General features: G+C 44.8%; 1 protein-coding gene across 4 annotated transcripts in view; it reads left to right on the top strand.

Annotated features, from left to right (window-relative positions):
* Positions 1–18552, top strand: part of NALCN (sodium leak channel, non-selective) — a 930735-nt gene that overhangs the window by 430175 nt on the left and 482008 nt on the right. For all 4 annotated transcript variants that reach the window (XM_077297076.1, XM_077297075.1, XM_077297074.1 and 1 more), the window contains one exon: positions 3908–4075. In XM_077297076.1, coding sequence (XP_077153191.1) covers positions 3908–4075 — 168 coding nt within the window. The remainder of the gene's footprint in view (positions 1–3907; positions 4076–18552) is intronic.

The raw sequence follows: 18552 nt of genomic DNA, 5'->3' as shown, positions 1-18552 counted from the left end.
TATTAATCAGATTTTTATTTTTGAAGGATAATACCAGACTTGTGTGTGTTTTAGGGCGAGTTTCGTGTGTCAAGTTGTGTGTGTTGAGTTGCGTGTGGCGACAAGCATGTAGCGACTTTTGTGAGATGAGTTTTGTGTGGCGACATGCGTGTAGCAAGATTTTGTGTGTCGAGTTGCATGTGACAGGTTAGTGTAGCAAGTTGTGTGCAGCAAGTTTTGCGCATGGCGAGTTTTGCGCGTGGCGAGTTTTATGTGTGGTGCCTTGTGAGTATGTGCAAGTTTTGTGTGAGGCAACTTTTGCATGTGTTGCAACTTTTGTGCATGTGGCAATTTTTCCGCGTGTGCAAGTTTTGCGTGTGGCGAGTATTCCATGAGGTGAGTTTTGCACGTGTGGCGAGTTTTGCATGTGGAGAGTTTTGCACGTGGCGAGTTTTGAGCGGCGACTTTTGTGTTTCGACTTTTATGTGGCGAGGTTGGTGTATGTGTGGTGAAATGTGCGCTGAGGGTGGTATATGTGTTCGAGCACGTGGTAGTGTGTGGCGCACTTTGTGTGTGTGTTCATATCCCCGTGGTGGTGTGGTGATTATCCCATGTCGGGGCCCCACCTTAGCAACTGTACAGTATATACTATTTGGCGCCATCGCTCTCATTCTTTAAGTCCCCCTTGTTCACATCTGGCAGCTGTTAATTTGCCTCCAACACTTTTCCTTTCATTTTTTCCCCATTATGTAGATAGGGGCAAAATTGTTTGGTGAATTGGAAAGCGCGGGGTTAAAATTTCACCTCACAACATAGGTTTGATGCTCTCGGGGTCCAGACATGTGACTGTGCAAAATTTTGTGCCTGTAGCTGCGACGCCTCCAACACTTTTCCTTTCACTTTTTCCCCATTATGTAGATAGGGGCAAAATTGTTTGGTGAATTGGAAAGTGCGGGGTTAAAATTTCACCTCACAACATAGCCTATGACGCTCTCGGGGTCCAGACGTGTGACTGTGCAAAATTTTGTGGCTGTAGCTGCGACGGTTCAGATGCCAATCCCGGACATACATACATACATACATACACACACACACACATTCAGCTTTATATATTAGATGGGCTGGACACTGATCTCCTTGAGTATCTGCCTCCATAGCTAATTTAAAATGAAAAGGGGCGGTACCAGTGTGAGACTTGTAGTGACTGACAGTCTACTCTTCTGATCTACATGTATCACACTGGTAATGTCAAATTCCCATACAGATCTGTATATGGCCTATAGATCTGAACAGCTCATTTACATATTAAGAAAAACATTGATTTCTCTGAAATAAGACTTTGGATTTCAAATATCAAGGTATCATTTGGCTTTTTTGTGTAATGCTTAACAGTATATATGTATATTTTTTATTTAAAAATATGTTCATATGCTGCAACATTTCTGTTACATTGATAGCAAATCAGCATGTGATAGAGGTCACCCCCCTGCTAAATCTGCAACATATGGGGCAGAAATTTTCACCAAATCTACAACATGTAGGGCATGCTGCAGATTTTCTGCTGCAAGTGAATGGAGTTTTTGTAAAGATATTTAGTTACAAATCCCGCATCCCCTTGTGAGGAGATTTACATTGGATATTAATTGTAAGCCTTTCAAAGCTTTGCATTTTGGCAGACCTTCAGATGGATATCATTAGCTTAGAGAGTCCCATTAAAAGATGAATCTTTATTCAAATATTACATTGCTCTAACAAGCTCACTTATTTCACGTACTATAGCCCTTTCCTTGATCACTGGCTGATGTCACAAAATGTTAAATGCCAAGCTTTACACAACCCTCGGTTAATAACCATTGTGTTTGAAAAAGTTACTAAGACACAACAATCTTAATATATACTTACCTTGTAATGTCTTCACATCCTGCTCCGTCCAGATGTGTCCGGATCCCAGATTTCCAAGTGGCGGAAGTTCACCGACCACCATATTGGGACACCCAAGTGATGGGTGTCTCAATATGGAATCTGCTGGTGGTACCAGCCTCTTGCGTGGTACCACCAGCGGAACACCATCATACCACACACACGCACACACAAACACACACACAAACACACACTGTATATGCCGTACGCACCACACACGCACACTGTATACACCGTGGAGAGAGCGAGAGCAGACAAGGGGGAGAGCACATGGGGTAGACAGGTCAAAGAAGAGAGCACAGACGGGAGAAGTCTTCACATGGGGAAACAGAGAGTGGATAAGTGGGTGAGCACATTGGGGGGAGAGATTCTCAACTCTGCAAAGCCTGCCCCCATCGTGACATTACCGCTCTCACGGGCCTTTATCTAGTTTTATTATAAAAAGGAAGCTGTCATTTATGCTGCCTGAACCACGGGGCTGCATGACTCATATAATGGCTGTGTTATTGCGGCTGTGTATGTTTACCTCTGAAAAACTGCAGTGTTTTACATAAAACATACTTTGAAAAAAAAAATCAGCAGAGAACTATGCATCTCGGATGACTTATCCATGGCACGTCTGTGGTGGCTTATTCCTGCCCTGTTTCTCTAGACTATCAGGTGCCTACCTTTGCACACACATCTCGGGAGAGACCTTACAGTCAAAGGGATCAGGGCAGGGGTGCAGATATCATTAGTACAACCTGTGCGGCCGCACAGGGCCCAAGAGAAAAGGGGGCCACTACCGCCTCCAAAGAAGATAGAATTGATGAACTATTGGACTGCAAAGGGTCTATTTATTGTTCTTGCACAGAGGCCCTCTTCTGTCTGTGCCTGCCAGTGGATCAGGACATGAAGTCACCAGGGACATGCTTTAGACTAGTCATCCAAGACGTGGAATCTCCAGACATCTTTTTGAAGTATGCTTTTTTTTTAAAAGCTTCATCGTTTTAGAGTAAATCATAATAATGTCATCCATAAATAACCAGTAGCACTGAGTGATTTGACATCTCTTAACATATAGAGTATATTGCGTCTTTAAAGCAATGTATTATCAGACATCATGGAGTTCACACTTTCATAAAGTATTGGTATGGCCTTACTTATTTAATATCATTCAGCGATAAAAAATAAATACATGTAGTAAATAAAAATCTTAATACTTTCCCTACCAAGATCTCTTACCCTCTCTCCACTGGTGAACACAGACATAAGGGGCTCCTGGGCCCTTTGCAGTCCAATAGCTGATGCTAAAGCACAATTGTTTAATTAATAATAATAATCTTTATTTTTATATAGCGCTAACATATTCCGCAGCGCTTTACAGTTTGCACACATTATCATTGCTGTCCCTGATGGGGCTCACAATCTAAACTCCCTATCAGTATATCTTTGGAATGTGGGAGGAAACCCATGCAAACACGGGGAGAACATACAAACTCCTTGCAGATGTTGTCCCTGCTGGGATTTGATCCCATGACTCCAGCGTTGCAAGGCTGCAGTGCTAACCACTGAGCCACCATGCTGGCTCAGAATGAAATGAGCCCTATTACCTCTTGGGTCCCTGTGTGTTGTTGCACAGGAGGCACTAATGATATGTCTGCCCCTGTCTCTCTTCCTATTCCCTGCCTGACGCCTACCTCCTGTGTCTGACTAACAAGTCACTCTTATTTTAGTAACCTGCTTTCTCTAACAAGATCTCTTACCAGCACTCAGAGTGCCTAGGGGTTGTCACTTGTGCAAATTGACTCACTGTGTCTTGTGACGTCATGTGGACCTTCAAGTGAATGAAATTATGGACTAGTAGTCAGATGTCCATAGTAGTTGGTTTAGAAATGCTAGATTATTGTAAGATTCTATGTACATCAATATTTTCCAAATGTCCCTGTTCACCTGGGAATACTGTCCTCCAGCACTGTTTTGATGGGTAGACTATTGAGTAGTGATATGTTTCTTGTTTCCTTCACAGGTGGCGTTTACTTTCCTTTTTGACCTGGAAGCTCTGCTGAAGATTTGGTGTTTAGGATTTACAGGCTACATTAGCTCTTCTCTTCACAAGTTTGAACTGCTCCTTGTAGTTGGAACAACTCTTCATATTTATCCAGTTCTCTATCACTCCCAGTTTACATACTTTCAGGTACATGTAGAAGCTTTGCACCTTGTTTGCAAAGGGAAACATTTTTGTTTGCATAGGGAAACATTTTTTTTTAATAAAATAGTGGTGCATCTTATAGACTGCATTATGGCAGCTGATCCGGAGGGATGGGGGGGGGGCAGCTGCGATGAAGGTCCCAGGAATCAGGGTCTCTGCTGCAGTAAGCTGCTGGCGACAGCAAGAGTGGGGCGATGCTACGGGCTCCGGACTGGCTTCTGGCTTTCAGAAAATATTGGTGCACTATCCATTGTTTTCACTGAGATGGACTTCGGGAAAATGGCCACTGGACACGGCACATGCGCAGATTGAGATCTTGGGAGCGGAGATTTTTCATTTTTCAACGTCCACTGCAGTGAAAATGATGGGAAATTCATACTGCTCTATTATTCATTGTTAACTATAGATAGTAAACGTACAGTAGATGTACTCTGATCTGCCGCGATCCATACTATGATATTTGTCGTGTTCATATTCTTGCTCTTTTCTCTCACTCACAATTCTTCTGCATTCTCTTGGTTCTCCAATGTCACATATGCTCCTTTCCTGCATTTAAGGGTCACTTCGCCTCATCTAAGCAGGTTTGTTGAGCACTGTAATGCTGCTGGTACTTCACTGTCATGTTGCATTTGACTTCTGGCCCATTGGGTGCTCTGGTTGGTTTATGGGCTGGACAGTGACAGCAACATAGGGCTGTATGTGGCCCGATGGACACAGCTTGCCTAGATCTCGCCGATAAGAATGTGTAGATCAAGCAGCTCTCACTTTAACCCCTTTACCCCCCGAAGGTGGTTAGCACGTTAATGATTTTTACAATTCTGACCACTGTTATTTTATGAGGTAATAACTCTGGAATGCTTGAAAGGATCTCAGTGATTCTGAGAATGTTTTTTCGAGACATATTGTACTGCAGGATAGTGGTAAAATTTCTGTGATATGACTTGCGTTTATTTATGAAAAAAATGGAAATTTGGAAAATAATTTCTCAATTTTCAAACTTAGATTTTTCATGCCCTTAAATCACAGAGATATGTCATACACAATAGTTATTAAATAACATTTCCCACATGTCTACTTTAAAATTAGCACAATTATGAACCTTTTTTTTTATTAGGAAGTTATAAGGATACATTTTTCCAACAAAATTTACAAAACCATATTTTAGGGACCACATCACATTTAAAGTCACTTTGAGGGGTCTATAAGATATAAAATACCCAAAAGTGACACCATTCTAAGGCTTCTTTCACACTTCAGTTGTTTGGCGTCAGTCTGCTCCGACATAGTGACGGATCGACGGATCCCTCACAATTGTTGAGAAAACGGTTCTAACGGATCCGTTTTTTTAACGGATCCATTACTTGGGGGTTGTCTGGGAAAAGTATCTACTTTTTGGAGCATGCGCAATTGAAAAAGCGGATTGGGGCGACGGATCCGCCAAATGACGGTCTCGAACCGCCATTTCGGCGCAGACAAAAAACGTTATAATGTCCGTCAATGTCTAGATGACGTCCGCCAAATCTCGACGGATCCGTCACATGGCCGATGGAACGGACGACCATCCGCCACAATCCGTCGCTAATGCAAGTCTATGGGAAAATGGCGGATTCAAACTGACGCCAAAAGACTGAAGTGTTGAAGAGGCCTAAAATCCTCACCCCTCAAGGTGCTCAAAACCACCTTCAAGAAGTTTATTAACCCTTCAGGTGCTTCTAAGCAGTTTTTGGAATGTGGAAAAAGTTTGGAAAAAATGGAATGTGGAAAAAAAGTGAACATTTAACTTTTTTGCACAAAAAATTTACTTCAGATCCAGATTTATGTTTTGACAAGGGTAACAGGAAAAAATGTACTCCAAAATTTGTAGTAATTTCTCCTGAGCATGCCAATACCCCATATGGGGGAAAAAACACTGTTTGAGCGCACGGCAGAGCCTGGAAGGGAAGGAGCACCATTTGACTTTTTTAATGCAACATTTGCTGGAACAATTATCGGATGCCATGTCGCATTTGGAGAGCCTCTGATGTGGCTAAACAGTGAAAATACCCCACAAGTGACACCATTTTGGAAACTAGACCCCTCAAGGAACTGATCTAGATGTGTGCTGAGCACATTGAACCCTCAGGTGCTTCAGAGAAGTTTATAACGTTGAGCCGTGAAAATAAAAAAAATCACATTTTCCCCACAAAAACGATTTTAGCCCCAAATGTTGCATTTTCATAAGGGTAACAGGAGAAATAGCACCATACAATTTGTTGTGCAATTTCTCCTGAGAACGCCAATACCTCATATGAGGGGTAAAACTACTGTTTGGGTGCACGGCAAGGCTCAGAAAGTAATGAACGTCATTTGACCTTTTGAATGTAACATTTCCTGCATGTCATGTCCCATTTGGAGAGTCCCTGATGCCCCTAAAGAGTGCAAACCCACCAAAGTGACCCAATTTTGGAAACTAGACTCCTCAAGGAATGTATTTAGATGTGTGGTGAGCACCTTGAACCCCCAGAACAGCAGAATCCCCCATAAGTGACCCCATTTTACAAACTACACCTCTCAGTGAATTCATCTAGGGGTGCAGTGTTCATATTGACACCACAGGTGTGTCACAGAATTTTATACCATTTGTAGTATTGTGACCTATGTTGTAGGTAGGGGGCGCTGTATGGGCTTCCCAGAGTGTGCATAGAGGCATATGGAGGCCATAGGAATGCATGATATTCACAGATATGTGTGGTGATGAGTCAAAGTCCGGCATTATGGTGAATGGCCGGTGTGTGTGTCGCAGAGGGAGACACTCTGCACTGTCCGCCTGAAGCAAGGATGTTCTGGGACCTGTAGTCCTACATGTGAATGGTGTTGTTTAGCTAGACAGATTGGCAGGGCTAATTCTGAGAGATAGGAGGATCAGACTAGCCAAACACACTCCCATCTAGGGGAGGGGTTACAACTATATAATGTAACTGTTGTGAATTCCGTTCTGGAGCTCCCTCCTGTGGTTGTTAATGGTATTTTTGTGAGTTCTGCCCTTGGGCTCCCTCTGGTGGTTTCGAGTGGAACTGCTGCTCCTTTAGGTAGCTGTGGCAGCTGCCTTCACTAATCGCCTTGCCTGAGTTTGTTATTTAAACCTGCTCTGGGCTTTAGTTCATGCCAGCTGTCAATGTTCTTGGTTGGATTTGGTTCTCTCCTTGGATTTCTCATATGGCCTGTCCTTGTCAGCAAAAGATAAGTTTTTGCTAGTTTTTGTTTGTCCATTTGCTTGGACTCTATTGCTCTGCAAATATGTCTCTTTTTGTCCAGCTTGTCACTATGTCATATTCAGGCTAGCTGGAAGCTCTGGGAAAGCAGATTTGCCCCTCCACACCGTGAGTCGGTGTGGAGTTCATTTTTGTAAACTCTGCGTGGATTTTGTAGATTTTAATACTGACCGCACGGTATCTTTTTCTCTCTGTCTATCTCTATTTAGTATTGGCCTCCTTTGCTGAAATCTGATTTCATTTCTGTGTATGTCATTTCCCTCTTCACTCACAGGCAATATTTGTGGGGGGCTGTCTTTCCTTTTGGGGTTTTCTCTGAGGCAAGATAGCTTTCTATCTCCTTCTTTAGGGGTAGTTAGTTCTTAGGCTGTGAAGAGGTGTCTAGGGAGAGTCAGGAACATCCCACGGCTATTACTAGTGTTGTTGTTGTTAGGATTAGGGACTGCGGTCAGTAGAGATAACACTTTCTCAGAGCTCGTCCCATGTTGCGTTTTAGCCACCAGGTCATATCAGTGTGGCCTCTTAACCACCAGGTCATAACAGTACAGCTGGCCATAAATGTGTTAAATGCATCTCAAAAGAGGGAAAATAAAGTTCTGAGTCATTTTTTTTTCCTTTGTAGCTTTTTTTGTCTTTTTTTCCCCTTAATCTCTGGGTGGTTCAGGATTTTGGTGCTGATATGGAGGTTCAGGGTCTGTCCTTGCGCGTGGATCAACTCGCTGCAAGGGTACAGAGTATCCAAGATTATGTTGTCCAGACTCCGGTATTAGAGCCTAGAATTCCTATTCCTGATTTGTTTTCTGGGGATAGATCTAAATTTTTGAACTTTAAAAATAATTGCAGATTGTTTTTTGCTCTGAGACCCCGTTCCTCTGGTGACCCCATTCAGCAGGTGAAGATTGTTATTTCTTTGCTGCGTGGCGACCAGCAGGACTGGGCATTCTCCCTTGAGCCAGGAAATCCTGCATTGCTTAATATTGACGCATTTTTTCAAGCGCTCGGATTGCTGTATGACGAGCCTAATTCTGTGGATCAGGCAGAAAAAACTTTGCTGGCTCTGTGTCAGGGTCAGGAAGCAGCAGAAGTATACTGCCAGAAGTTTAGAAAGTGGTCTGTGCTCACAAAATGGAATGAGTATGCCCTGGCAGCGATTTTCAGAAAGGGTCTTTCTGAAGCCCTTAAAGATGTTATGGTGGGGTTTCCTACGCCTGCTGGTCTGAATGAGTCAATGTCTTTGGCCATTCAGATTGATCGGCGTTGCGCGAGCGCAAGGTGGTGCACCAAATGGCAGTGTCCTCTGAGCAGAGTCCTGAGCCTATGCAATGTGATAGGATTTTGACTAGAGCAGAAAGGCAGAAATTCAGACGTCAGAATGGCCTGTGGTTTTACTGTGGGGATTCTGCTCATGCTATTTCTGATTGCCCTAAGTGTACTAAGAGGGTCCCTAGGTCTGTTACCATTAGTACTGTTCAGCCTAAATTTCTCTTGTCTGTTACCCTGATTTGCTCATTGTCGTCCTTTTCTGTTATGGCATTTGTGGATTCTGGCGCTGCCCTGAACTTAATGGACTTAGAATTTGACAAGCGCTGTGGTTTTTCCTTGGAGCCTTTGCAGAGTCCTATTCCCTTAAGGGGGATTGATGCTACGCCATTGGCCAAGAACAAACCTCAGTACTGGACACAGTTAACCATGTACATGGCTCCAGCACATCAGGAAAATATTAGCTTTTTGGTGTTGCATAATTTGCATGATGTTGTTGTGCTGGGTTTTCCATGGTTACAGATACATAATCCAGTGCCGGATTGGAGATCTATGTCTGTAACTGGTTGGGGTTGTCAGGGGATACATAGTGATATTCCTTTGATGTCCATTTCCTCGTCCCCTTCTTCTGAAATTCCTGAGTTTTTGTCGGATTTCCAGGATATATTTGATGAGCCCAAGTCCAGTTCCCTGCCTCCTCATAGGGACTGCGATTGTGCCATTAATTTGATTCCTGGCTGTAAGTTCCCTAAGGGCCGACTTTTCAATCTGTCTGTGCCAGAGCATGCCGCTATGCGGAGTTATGTAAAGGAGTCCTTGGAGAAGGGGCATATTCACCCGTCTTCGTCACCATTGGGAGCGGGATTTTTTTTTTGTTGCCAAGAAGGATGGCTCCTTGAGACCCTGTATAGATTATCGCCTTCTCAATAAGATCACTGTCAAATTCCAGTACCCTTTACCTTTACTTTCTGATTTGTTTGCTCGGATTAAGGGTGCCAGTTGGTTTACTAAAATCGACCTTTGAGGGGCGTATAATCTCGTGCGTATTAAACAAGGTGATGAATGGAAAACAGCATTTAATATGCCCAAGGCCATTTTGAATATCTTGTGATGCCATTCGGGCTCTCTAATGCTCCATCGGTATTTCAGTCCTTTATGCATGATATCTTCCGGAATTATCTGGATAAATTCATGATTGTATTTGGATGATATTTTGGTTTTCTCCGATGATTGGGAGTCTCATGTGAAGCAGGTTAGGATGGTATTTCAGGTCCTTCGTGCTAATGCGTTGTTTGTGAAGGGGTCTAAGTGCCTCTTTGGAGTTCAGAAGGTTTCTTTTTTGGGTTTCATTTTTTCTCCCTCGGCTATTGAAATGGACCCTGTTAAAGTCCAGGCCATTCATGATTGGACTCAACCTACATCTGTAAAGAGCCTTCAGAAATTTTTGGGCTTTGCCAATTTTTATCGCCGCTTTATTGCTAATTTTTCTAGTGTGGTGAAGCCTCTGACCGATTTGACGAGGAAGGGCGCTGATGTGATGAATTGGTCCTCTGCGGCTGTTGAGGCCTTTCAGGAGCTTAAACGTTGTTTTACTTCTGCCCCTGTGTTGCCTCAGCCAGATGTTTCTCTCCCTTTTCAGGTTGAGGTTGATGCTTCTGAGATTGGGGCAGGGGCCGTTTTGTCTCAGAGAAATTCTGATGGCTCTTTGATGAAACCATGTGCTTTCTTCTCCAGAAAGTTTTCGCCTGCTGAGCGTAATTATGATGTCGGCAATCGGGAGTTGTTGGCTATGAAGTGGGCAATTGAGGAGTGGCGACATTGGCTTGAGGGAGCCAAGCATCGCGTGGTGGTCTTGACTGATCATAAGAATCTGATTTACCTCTAGTCTGCTAAGCGGTTGAATCCTAGACAAGCTCGGTGGTCTCTGTTTTTCTCACGTTTTGATTTTGTGGTCTCGTATATTCCGGGATCTAAGAATGTGAAGGCTGATGCCCTTTCTAGGAGTTTTTTGCCTGATTCTCCGGGAGTTCTTGAGCCGGCTGGGATCCTTAAGGAGGGGGTGATTCTTTCTGCCATCTCCCCTGATTTGCGGCGGGTACTTCAGGAGTTTCAGGCTGATAAACCTGACCGCTGTCCTATGGGGAAACTGTTTTTTCCTGATGGATGGACTAGCAGGGTAATTTCTGAGGTTCATTGTTCGGTGTTGGCTGGTCACCCTGGGATTTTCGGTACCAGAGATTTGGTGGCTAGGTCCTTTTGGTGGCCTTCCTTGTCGCGGGATGTGCGTTCGTTTGTGCAGTCCTGTGGGACCTGTGCTCGGGCTAAGCCTTGCTGTTCCCATGCCAGTGGGTTGCTTTTGCCTTTGCCTTTGCCTATTCCTGAGAGGCCCTGGACGCATATTTCCATGGATTTTATTTCTGATCTTCCTGTTTCTCAGAAGATGTCTGTCATCTGGGTGGTTTGTGACTGGTTTTCCAAGATGGTCCATTTGGTACCGTTGCCTAAGTTGCCTTCCTCCTCTGATTTGGTTCCATTATTTTTTCAGCATGTGGTTCGTTTGCATGGTATTCCGGAGAATATTGTGTCTGACAGAGGATCCCAGTTCGTTTATAGGTTTTGGCGGTCCTTTTGTGCTAGAATGGGCATTGGTTTGTCTTTTTCTTCAGCATTCCATCCTCAGACAAATGGCCAAACGGAGCGAATCAATCAGACCTTGGAAACCTATTTGAGATGCTTCGTGTCTGCTGATCAGGATGATTGGGTGACCTTTTTGCCGTTGGCCGAGTTTGCCCTTAATAATCGGGCTAGTTCGGCTACCTTGGTTTCGCCTTTCTTTTGTAATTTTGGTTTTCATCCTCGTTTTTCTTCAGGGCAGCTTGAGCCTTCTGACTGTCCTGGTGTGGATTCTGTGGTGGACAGGTTGCAGCAAATTTTGACTCATGTGGTGGACAATTTGACGTCTCAGGAAAAGGCTCAACGTTTTGCTAACCGTCGTCGGTGTGTTGGTCCCCGGCTTCTTGTTGGGGATTTGGTCTGGTTGTCTTCTCGTCATGTTCCTATGAAGGTTTCTTCCCCTAAGTTCAAGCCTCGCTTTATTGGGCCTTATAAGATTTCTGAAATTATCAATCCGGTGTCTTTTCGTTTGGCCCTTCCAGCTTCCTTTTCCATTCATAATGTGTTCCATAGATCCTTGTTGCGGAGATATGTGGTACCTATGGTTCCCTCCGTTGATCCTCCTGCTCCGGTGTTGGTTGAGGGGGAATTGGAATATGTGGTGAAGATTTTGGATTCTCGTTTTTCGAGGCGGAAGCTTCAGTATCTGGTCAAGTGGAAGGGTTATGGCCAGGAGGATAATTCTTGGGTTGTTGCCTCCGATGCTCATGCTGCCGATTTGGTTTGTGCTTTCCATTTTGCTCGTCCTGATTGGCCTGGGAGCTCTGGTGAGGGTTCGGTGACCCCTCCTTAAGGGGGGGGGTACTGTTGTGAATTCCGTTCTGGAGCTCCCTCCTGTGGTTGCTAATGGTATTTTTGTGAGTTCTGCCCTTAGGCTCCCTCTGGTGGTTTCGAGTGGAACTGCTGCTCCTTTAGGTAGCTGTGGCAGCTGCCTTCACTAATCGCCTTGCCTGGGTTTGTTATTTAAACCTGCTCTGGGCTTTAGTTCATGCCAGCTGTCAATGTTCTTGGTTGGATTTGGTTCTCTCCTTGGATTTCTCATATGGCCTGTCCTTGTCAGCAAAAGATAAGTTTTTGCTAGTTTTTGTTTGTCCATTTGCTTGGACTCTATTGCTCTGCAAATATGTCTCTTTTTGTCCAGCTTGTCACTATGTCATATTCAGGCTAGCTGGAAGCTCTGGCAAAGCAGATTTGCCCCTCCACACCGTCAGTCGGTGTGGAGTTCATTTTTGTAAACTCTGCGTGGATTTTGTAGTTTTTAATACTGACCGCACAGTATCCTTTTCTCTCTGTCTATCAAGTTTAGTATTGGCCTCCTTTGCTGAAATCTGATTTCATTTCTGTGTACGTCATTTCCCTCTTCACTCACAGTCAATATTTGTCGGGGGCTGTCTTTCCTTTTGGGGTTTTATCTGAGGCAAGATAGCTTTCTATTTCCTTCTTTAGGGGTAGTTAGTTCTTAGGCTGTGAAGAGGTGTCTAGGGAGAGTCAGGAACATCCCACGGCTATTTCTAGTGTTGTTGTTAGGATTAGGGACTACGGTCAGTAGAGATACCACCTTCTCAGAGCTCGTCCCATGTTGCGTTTTAGCCACCAGGTCATATCAGTGTGGCCTCTTAACCACCAGGTCATAACAGTGACTGAGGTTTGGTCACATGGGCTTTGAGTGTGGATCTGAATGGTCTGTGCTGGAAGGTCCTGGAGAAAGCCCCATGTGTTGGGAGTGTCGACTTCCTGAAGAGCACATGGCAGGGGCTCTGGACCTCGCACAGACCAGGCTGTGGAATGGATGGAGATCCGTGTTGTACTGACTGGGGTCAGAGTGAGAATGTCGGAAGGATGCCTCTGGTGAAGAGAGGTATCCGAGAACCTGTGCGGCAATGGCAGGTAACAAATGGAGATTCGTGTTGTACTGACCGGGATCAGAGAAAAGGAAAGACAGAGTGTGAATGTCTGCAGGATGCCTCTAAGGAAGAGAGGTATCCGAGAACCAGTGTGGCACCCACAGGTAACGGGAAGGAACAGTGTTGTACTGACCGGGGTCAGAGTGAAAGAAAGAGAGGGACATTGTGTCTGGGGCACCTCTGAGGCCAGGACCGGGTAACGGTCTGAAAACCGTGTGTAGTGCTGACCGGGGTCAGAGACGAACTGTGGTAAAGTTGAATATGTCCAGATACTGTTCAATCTGTTACTAAGTTCCTGTGGATGTGGTTTATGTTGTGCGAAATAAACCTAAGAGACTGTGTTTTTGATAGAAAACCGTGCCCGAGTGCGTTAATCCCGTGCCAAGCGAGTGTCCCCCAAGACACGTAGTAGGCGCTATGCTACACATTGAAAAAGTGAATAAAAAATAACTACAGTTTTACCACCAAAATGTTGTTTTAGCCCCAGATTTTACATTTTCACACAAGAAGTGGGTAAAAATGGCACCATAATTTGTCCCACAATTTCTACTGAGCGTGGCAATGCCCCATATGTGGCTGTACATTTCTACTTAACCATATGGAGAGACTCGGGAGGAATGGAGCGCTATTTGCCTACTGGAGCTCAGCTCTTCCTAGAACTGTTTGCGAAATCCATATGCAGAGAGAAGAATAGACTCCCCGCTCAGGTGACCCCATTTTGTAAATTATACCCCTTTGGGAATTTATGTACAGGTGTAGTGACGATTTTGACTCCATGGGTGTTTTCCAGAAACAAGCAGCATTGTATGTGTTGTGGATTCTGTTTTTGGGCTCCCTCTGGTGGTTACAGCTGGTACTGGGTGACTTTGGTGGGTTGCGGTCTCTGGTTTCCACCTGTCCATCAGAGGCTGGGTGTTTCCTATTTAACCTGGCTTTCCTGTCATTCCCTTGCCGGCTATCAATGTATCAGTGTGTCTCTGTTACCTTTGCTACCTGCTCCTAGGCCTTCAAGACAAGCTAAGTCTGGATTTCCCTGTTTCATGTTTGCTTTCATGTTTTTAGTCCAGCTTGCAGATATGTAATTCTCTGCTGCTGGTTGCTCTAGTGGGCTGAAATTACCACTCATGTACCATGAGTTGGCACATGAGTTCAAGTAATTTCAGGATGGTATTTTGAAGGGTTTTAAGCTGACCGCGCAGTTCACCTTTTGTATCCTCTGCTATCTAGCTTAAGCGGGCCTCATTTTGCTGAATCTGTTTTCATAACTACGTTTGTGCCTTCCTCTCATTTCACCGTCATTATATGTGGGGGGCTGCTATTTCTGTGGGAATATTTCTCTGGAGGCAAGATAGGTCTGTGATTCTTCTGATAGGGGTAGCTAGATCTCCGGCTGGTGCGAGACGTCTAGAGTCCCCCCAGGAACGTTCCCCGGCTGCTGTTAGTTGAGTGTTGAGGTTCAGGATCGCGGTCAGCTCAGGTTCCATCACCCTAGAGCTCGTCCTGTTTTTGCCCGTGTTATGTGTTTAATTCCCTGCCATTGGGAACATGACATGTATGTTGCCAAGTGAAAATTACAAACTATCATTGTAGTGACCAGTGTGCTGTAGTGACCGGTACGTTGCAGTCACTAGTACATTATGCCCAGCCCGTGTGTTATGGACCTGGTGGTTAGGAGCACCCGGGATGACCTGATGAGCAAACTCAAAAATCGGAACTAGCTCTGGGAAAGTGGGAACTCTGCTGACCGCAAACCCTACTCCTATCACACACACTAGAAATAGCCATGGAGCGTACCTAACTCTCCCTAGACGCCTCTTCACAGCCTAAGAGCTAACTACCCCTAAAGATAGAAATAGAAGCCTTACCTTGCCTCAGAGAAATTCCTCAAAAGTAAAGGCAGCCCCCCACATATATTGACTGTGAGTTAAGAGGAAGGTCACAAACACAGGAATGAAACAGGTTTTAGCAAAGGAGGCCAGACTTAACTAAATAGTCAGAGGAAAGAAAAGGGAACTATGCGGTCAGCACAAAAATCTACAAAAAGCCACGCAGAGTAAGCAAAAAGACTCCCCACACAGACTCACGGTGTGGAGGTGCCACTCTGCACCCCCAGAGCTACCAGCTAGCAAGGGAATGTCATGATAGCAAGCTGGACTAGAATTTAGCAGTACTAAGAAATATATTCAGGAAGCAGTAACAAAAATGAACTAGCAAAGACTTAGCTTCTGCTGGAGTAGACAGGTCCTCAGAGAAGTCCAAGAGAGATCTGAACCAATACTGAAACATTGACAGCTGGCATGAAGTAACGATCTGAGTGGAGTTAAATAGCGAAACCAGCATAGCAATTAACGAGGGCAGCTGATAAAGCCAACCTCAGTGACCAGCAGTTCCGCTCGAAACCACCAGAGGGAGTCCAAGAGCAGAACTAACCAAAGTACCATTCATGACCACAGGAGGGAGTCCAAGAACGGAATTCACAACACCCGTGCTTCTGGAGACATGCACCTGTAAGTTAGGCGGGCTCTCATCGCTTCAGAAATGCCAAACATCATGGCAACGATCCAAGGGCAGAGGGTCTGTCATCCCTCTTTTTGCTCCCGGAATGCTGCAGTCAAGTTTGATGGCAGCATTTAGGGACTTAAATTGTCGGGAGCGCTCCTGGCAGTTAGTGCTGGGTGTCAGCTGTTAGAATCAGCTGACACCTGGCGGCAATTGCACGTGCACAGCCTGTGTGTGCGCACGATCGCCTGGACCTAATAATCCAACCCGTGTCAATAAGTACCAGGGCACAGTGACCTATTATTACAGACAATGTCAGAAAGGGGTTAAGGGCTCATTCAGACCAATTTTCATCAATGGAATGATTTGAAAACAATTAAATGATTATTGTAAATCAAAATTAATATCCCATGGAGGTCTGGATTTGGAATGATACTCAAAATCAAAATGGAAAATCAAATTACAGGCTGATCTAACTACAGTGGCATTGCCTCAAGACAAGGAAATTATGTTCAGTAGTGTAACTGCTCTCACCCCTAGAGGTACAGTAGCATGAAGTTGTGTGTACAACCCACAGAAGTTGCTCATGTAGTGCAGCTCATTCAGGATGGCACAACAATGTGAGCCTTGGCAAGAAGGGTAGCTGTGTTTGTCAGCACAGAGTCCAGAACATGGAGCAGATACCAGGAGACAAGCCAGTACACCAGGACATGTGGACAGAACAACCCAGCAGCAGGATTGTTACCTCCTCCTTTAAGCAAGGAGGAACAGTGACAGAGCCCTGCAAAATGACCTCTAGCAGGCCACTAACATCCATGTGTCTTTTCAAACTGTCATGAGGCTGGTATGAGGGCCCGACATCCACAAGTGGGTGTTGCGCTTACAGTGCAACACCATGCAGGGCGATTGGCATTTGCCAGAGAACACCAAGATTGGCAGATTTGACTTTGGTGCCATGTGCTTTTCACAGATGAGAGCAGGTTCACACTGAGCATATGTGACAGACATTACTGGTCTGGAGATGCCGTGGAGAACGTTTTGCTGCCTGCAACATCCTCCATAATGACCGTTTTTGCAGTGGGTTACTAATGGTGGGGGGAGGCATTTCTATGGAGGGCCACACAGCCTTCCATGTGCTAGCCAGAGGTACCGTGACTGCCATTAGGTACCGGGATGAGATCCTCAGACCCATTGTGAGACCATATACAGGTGCACTGGGCCCTGGGTTCCTTTTGATGCATGGCAATGCTAGGCCTTATGTGGATGAAGTGTGTCAGTAGTTCTTGCATGATGAAGGTATTGATTCTATGGACTGACCTGCCCATTCCACAGACCTGAATCCATTTGAGCACATCATGTTTCATTCCATTCACCAATTTCACGTTGCACCACAGACTGTCCAGGAGTTGACTGATACTTTAATCCAGGTCTGGGAGGAGATCCCTCAGGAGAACAAATGCCGCCTTATCAGGACAATGCCCAAGCATGGTAGGGAGGTCATACAGACACATGGAGTCCACACACACTACTCAGCATCATTTCCTTGTCTTGAGGCATTTCCACTGAAGTTGGATCAGCCTGTAAGTTGATTTTCTACTTTGATTTCAAGTATCATTCCAAATCCAGACCTCCATGGAATATTACTTATGATTTACATTGATCATTTTTATGTTTTATTGTCCTCAACGCACTCTACTATGTAATGAATAAAGATTTGTAACTGGAATATTTCATTCAGTGATATGGTACTTTAGTGTTCATTTAATTTTTGAGAAGTGTAGTTTGAAAGTTTATTTTTTTATAGAGAAGTTCATAGGTGTGTGGATGCCTCTGTAAGTCAATACGTAAAACAGATGGCTAACAGTGGTGTCTGTCAACTTTAGGCTGCAATCAATGGAGAAAGAAACTGGAGAGGAGACAAAGCGTAAATAGGGTCTTATCTTTGTAACAGTGTTAGAGGTTATGCACAAATGTGCTCACCTGGTCGGGATATGTGCACTCAGCCACCGATCAAGCTTAAGGCTGCTGCAAACTCATGATAAAAGCATAAACTAGAAAACAAATGGGTTAATCTGTGCTGCCATTGAAAAGAAAAAGATACAAAATTCAATTGTAGGCAACTTATAACTTAACTCTTTTAGAAGTACACAACTTCTTCATCAGGACAAACCAAGAACTTTTCAGATTTTAATAACATTTCTGTAGATTCAAATTGATTGATGTTAATTTATGTACATACCGTATATACTCGAGTATAAGCTGAGATTTTCAGCCCATTTTTTTGGGCTGAAAGTCCCCCTCTCAGCTTATACTCGAGTCATACCTAGGGGTCAGCAGGGGAGGGGGAGCAGGGGCTGTCTAATAATACTCGCCTGCTCCTGGCACGGTCCCTGCAGGTCCCTGGTTCCTCGGCGCCTCAGCTTCTTCCTGTACTGAGCGGTCACATGGTACCGCTCATTACAGTAATGAATATGCGGCTCCACCTCCCATAGGGGTGGAGCCGCATATTCATTACTGTAATGAGCGGTACCATGTAACTGCTCAATACAGGAAGAAGCTGCGGCGCCAGGGAACCAGGGACTGCACCGCACCAGGAGCAGGTGAGTATAATGGGGAGGGGAAGCACTGCGCAATAATCACCTCTCCTCATTCCAGCCGCCGCTCCGTCTTCAGCATCTTCTGCAGGTCAGAGGGCGCGGTGATGTGATTAGTGCGCGCCCTCTGCCTGAACGTCAGTGCAGAAGACCCTGAAGATGGAGCGGCGGTCGGAAAGAGGAAAGGTGAATATTTAAAGTGCCGGGGGCCTGAGCGACGAGAGCTGAGTATTTGATTTTTTTTTATCGCAGCAACAGCAAATGGGGCAAGTGTCTGTATG

The sequence above is a fragment of the Ranitomeya variabilis genome, chromosome 3, assembly GCF_051348905.1.
Source record: "Ranitomeya variabilis isolate aRanVar5 chromosome 3, aRanVar5.hap1, whole genome shotgun sequence".
Lineage (NCBI taxonomy): Eukaryota > Metazoa > Chordata > Amphibia > Anura > Dendrobatidae > Ranitomeya > Ranitomeya variabilis.
This window is presented reverse-complemented; position numbering and strand designations above follow the sequence as displayed.